Below are 4,641 nucleotides of genomic sequence, written 5' to 3'. Positions count from 1 at the left end.
TGTCACGATGATCTCTCATGTACCGCGCTCGGTGCGCTCTGCGTTGAGTAATCCGCACTGGCTCGCTGCTATGTGCGCTGAGTATGATGCACTTGTCGCCAACGGTCCCTCGTCCTCGTCATCAGCGCCAACGTCATCTCTGGCAAGTGGGTTTTTCGGCATAAACTCCTACCGGATGGCTCTCTCGATAGGTACAAGGCTCGTTGGGTCATTCGCGGCTTTGCGGAACGTGCTGGTGTTGACTTTTCGGAGACTTTCTTTCTCGTTGTCAAACCCGCCACGATTCGTGTGGTCTTACAGCTGGCCGCCTCTCGACGATGGCCTGTACATCAGCTCGACATCAACAATGCTTTCCTGTACGGTCATCTCCAGGAGCGTGTTCTTTGTTAGCAGCCGGCTAGTTTCGTCGACCCCCAATGACCTGATGACGTCTGCTTGTTATCATGGTCTTTGTATGGCCTAAACTAGGCCCCTCTGCATGGTATCAACGCATCGCGGCGTTCCTCCCTGCTCTCGGTTTTCGCAGCACCACCTCCAACACGTCGTTATTCGTGCTCCATCGAGCCGATCATGTCACCATGCTCCTTCTATATGTTGATGATAGTGACATCACTGCAGCCAGAGAGGACCTTCTTCGCGACATCATTGGTCGTCTTGGCTCCGAGTTTTGGCTGAAGGACCTAGGCGCGTTGCACTTCTTCCTCGGCATTAATGTGCGATGCGATGCGATGCCTCTGCGTTCTTCCTCCATCAAGGGCAGTATGCTCTTGACCTGTTGGACCGTGTGGGCATGACCGACTGCAAGCCGGTTGCCACCCCTGCTGAGGCCAAGCCAAAGCTCTCTGCCACTGCTGGACAGCACGCCACCGACGCTACTCTCTACCACAGTATTGTTGGTGCGCTTCAGTACCTTACGCTCCCCAGACCAGACAGTCAGTTTGCGATGCAGCAAGTTTGCTTGCACATGCACTCGCCTCGTGATGTTCACTGGTCTCTGGTCAAGCGCATTCTACGGTACATTCGCGCCACGCCGACATATGGTCTCCGTCTCTGCGCCTCCGCCTCCACCAAGCTTCTCACCTACACGGATGCAGATTGGGCTAGCTATCCTGACACTCGCTGATCCACATCGGGCTACGGTGTCTTCTTCGGCGACTCGCTTGTCTCGTGGTCCTCTAAGCGACAGCCCACTGTCTCCCGCTCGAGTGCTGAGGACGAGTACCGCACTGTCGCTAACGCAGTCGCTGAGACCTCTTGGCTGCCTCACCTTCTTGGTGAACTTCGGGTCTCCATTCTGAAGGCTACGGTGGTTTTCTGTGATAATGTTTCGGCAACCTATCTCGCGGCCAATTCGGTGCAACATAAGCGCACCAAACATATTGAACTCGATGTTAACTTTGTCCGCGAGAAGGTTCAGCTGGGTCAGCTTCGTGTTCGTCACGTACCGATTACCAAACAGTTTGCCGACATTATGACTAAGGGGTTGCCAACCACTGCATTCCAGGAGTTCCATTCCAGTCTTTGCATCGCCGATGCTTGGACTGCCGGGGGGAGGGGGTGTTGACCATGACATATCTGTATCTATCTTCAATTGATCTTTCTATGATCTCTAACCTTGTATAGATTGACTCTTAGAGATATGGTAGGGTCAGTTGGCTTGTCACGCAAGACATCTCCTGTTTGGATACCTTGGCTGCCTCGGCGAATAAGTTTTTTTCTCTTTTTTCGAATTTGAAACTTTGTATTACTCAAACCACATCATGATTACAATCAGAGCTAGCCAGCTCCACAACTTTAGGAGGATCAAAACCTAACCATGTCCTATTTCTACCTTTCACCCATGCAAAGATAGCCAAACAATTGCTAACTTTATTTTATGGCCTGCGAATATGAGTAATACTAGTCTCACGAAAACTCATCAAATGCTTTATGGGCGAAGAAGTTGTTAAGGTCTCCAGAGAACTTAAATACCTCCTCCCAACGTAAATCTCTGTATGCGATGTGCTTGTGTCCGTCGCCATTGAGCGATTCTTCTTGTCCTTTTTGGAGTGTGTATTTTTTTTCCCCAATCACATCACTCGGTATATACATTTAGTTGCATACAATGGTAACAAAGAAGGGAACTGTTCATTTCCCTTCTAGAGGACGTACACCAACAAGAAAGGGAAGAAGAAAAAAGAGTGGATATAAGGTGGAACAAGAATGCGGTGTGGATCAAACACGACACACAAGCTTCCCATTTCCTCCTCTACATCGGTTTCCCCCCGAGGAAAACGAAGGAAGCCTACGTACCCGAGCAAGAATCAAGAAAGCCGTAGAAGAAGCCAGGGCGTCGCATGCATGCAGGAGCCGCCGGCCTGTCCCGATCATCTGTTCTCGTCGCCGAGCGACGAGGGGCTCCTCCAGAAGCCGGCGCCGTAGAAACTCGACCACACCTCCTTCTCCATTTCCCCCGACGACTCCTCCGCCGGCTGACCCGCGGGCCAGACGACCGCCGCGTCGCCGGGCCCGGCCACGGTGCCGTCGTCGGCGAGCAGCTCGTACATGTCCACGGTCTGCCCCGCCGAGGCCGAGCGGCGGCGCCGGCGCGCCCGGACCGCGCGCCGGCAGAGCGCGGCCGGCGCGCGGACCGTGGCGAGCACGACGACCTCCACCATGACGCAGGGAAAGCAGCAGCACACGGCGGCGCACCCGGCCGCCGTGCCGCCGGCCACCTCGCCGCAGCGGGGCTGCCTGCCGCTGCGGCTGATCGCCTCACTGTCGCAGCGTTGGTGGCCGTGCGCATGCGGCTGCGGGTGGCTGTGCGAGCGGCGCGGCTGGAAGGCCACGGACCGCCTGAGCGGGGGCTTGGGCGCGTCCTGCGCCCTCGCCGCGGCGACGGCCACGGAGGTGGCGGGGGCGGATGCATCGGAGCGGTGGCGGGGCTTGCTAGAGTGGATGGTGGCCATGGCTTGGCTTGCCTGGGCGAGTCGTTCGCGCGCGGGTGGCCTTAGAGCTGCCGCGGCGGCCACCACGTGGAACGCCCGCCGAAGAAAGTAGTATGTGCGCTCGGGGAGGGAGGAAGCTTAAAGCGTGGGTGGATGACAAGGGCCGCGCTTAAATGGGTGCTGCGGGTCGGGCGGCCATCGCGGCGGTGAAGCCGGCCGGCCTCTCTCGCCATTATTGGGGCGGGGCAGACAGGAAGGCGGAAACGGAAAGGCGCGACGGAGCGGAGCGGAGCAGAGCAGCAGACATGCGTGCGTGCATGCATGCGCGCGCACGTTTCGTGGGAGGAGCCGGCCGGCCAGCCAAACTTCGTGTGCGAATCTCTACCGTTGCGAGGCCGGCAGCGACACTGTTTGCTTGCTATGCTATGCGTCGGTACTACCACGACGGAACGGATCGGCCAAATCTTTCGGTTGCACGATCGAACCTCCGTGTCGCATGCAGGGTCGTCTCGTCTCGCGCGTCCTCGTGCGCTTTGCGTCCGATTCTCGTGTCGTTTTCCCTTCGATGTATTTTCCGGGACCGGTTTTAGAGCATGTCCAACAGCTGACCTATTTTAGGGCATCAAAAGTTGATGGAGTAAAATATTTGGGAATGGCTAGTGGTAAGTTGACTGCAATTTTAATTTAGGTCAGTCGATTTCGTTTCAGCCGTTGGATGGAAAACATGTGGTTTAGATTGCTTCTTCAACTTCCAGACCACCTTCCTCATCTTCTTCCCCCAACCGCCAAACGTAACACCGGCCGAACCGCCAGCCACCACCGCCCGCGTCCGGAGGCGCTCCCGCGCAGCCTCGCCGTCCCGCCCTCCCCTCAACCTCCTCCCACCATTGTGCTGTCGCCACCCCCAGCCATCTCTCTAGCCCCGGCGATGCCCAGTTTTTTTTCGGCGATACTGCACCACCCCACACCCTAAGATAGATAATGGGCGTCCCCCTGCCACAGTAAGATAGATAGTGGGGTCGCCGGCGAGCTCCTTCCTTCCCTCCGGCGAGCTTCTTCCTTCACTCCGGCTAATCCTTCCTTCACGTGAAAATTGACTGGCCCAGATTCTATATTCAAGTGACTTACATTTAGCTATTGTAAAAAAAATAGGCATGAAAACTGGTTTCTTTGGGCACGAGGAAGCGTCGTCTCCAACAATAGCCCTAAAATAGGGCACTCGGATCAACCAGCCCATTTTCTTTTTGAACTAAACATTTGAACTACTTCGACCCTATTTCATATTTCGAACAGCGTTTGACCAAAATTAAACATAGTTCAAATGCGACATAAAACTTTAAACTACAGATTGTGCTAGTCGATATCGTCGAAGTCATCACTCTCGACGTCGACCACATTGCCGCCTCCTCCATTCTTCTTCTTCTTGCTCTGTGACGACAAAGGCCCTGCCTCGTCGTCATTCTTGCGCTTCTCAACCTCCTTCGTCCAGTAGAATTCCCTCTCGGCTTGCACATACTTTGGATGTGCCCGAGCAAATGCCGCCAAGGTGTCCTCGTCGCTCTCACGGATATTGTCGCGCCCGTCAATAACAATGCGAGGAGCCTAGATCGGGCTCGACCCAATTGTCAGTCGCGGGCCGACGTGCTCCGCATCCGCCCAAGTCTCAATCTCCAGGAAATTGAGCTTAGAGCAGGGAAGGCCAAGCCTCCACACT

At 55.5% G+C, this 4,641-nt stretch overlaps 1 protein-coding gene across 1 annotated transcript; it reads right to left on the bottom strand.

Annotated features, from left to right (window-relative positions):
* Window positions 1-1,720: 1,720 nt before the first annotated feature.
* LOC123125490 (uncharacterized) lies at window positions 1,721-3,499 on the bottom strand. The gene has a single exon (XM_044545971.1). The coding sequence runs from the start codon at window positions 2,946-2,948 to the stop codon at window positions 2,367-2,369; it is 582 nt and encodes a 193-aa protein (XP_044401906.1). The 5' UTR covers window positions 2,949-3,499; the 3' UTR covers window positions 1,721-2,366.
* Window positions 3,500-4,641: the final 1,142 nt, after the last annotated feature.

Source organism: Triticum aestivum, chromosome 5D (assembly GCF_018294505.1).
Source record: "Triticum aestivum cultivar Chinese Spring chromosome 5D, IWGSC CS RefSeq v2.1, whole genome shotgun sequence".
Taxonomy (NCBI): Eukaryota; Viridiplantae; Streptophyta; class Magnoliopsida; order Poales; family Poaceae; genus Triticum; species Triticum aestivum.
The sequence above is the reverse complement of the archived record's forward strand: the minus strand, read 5'-3'. Positions and strand labels throughout refer to the sequence as shown.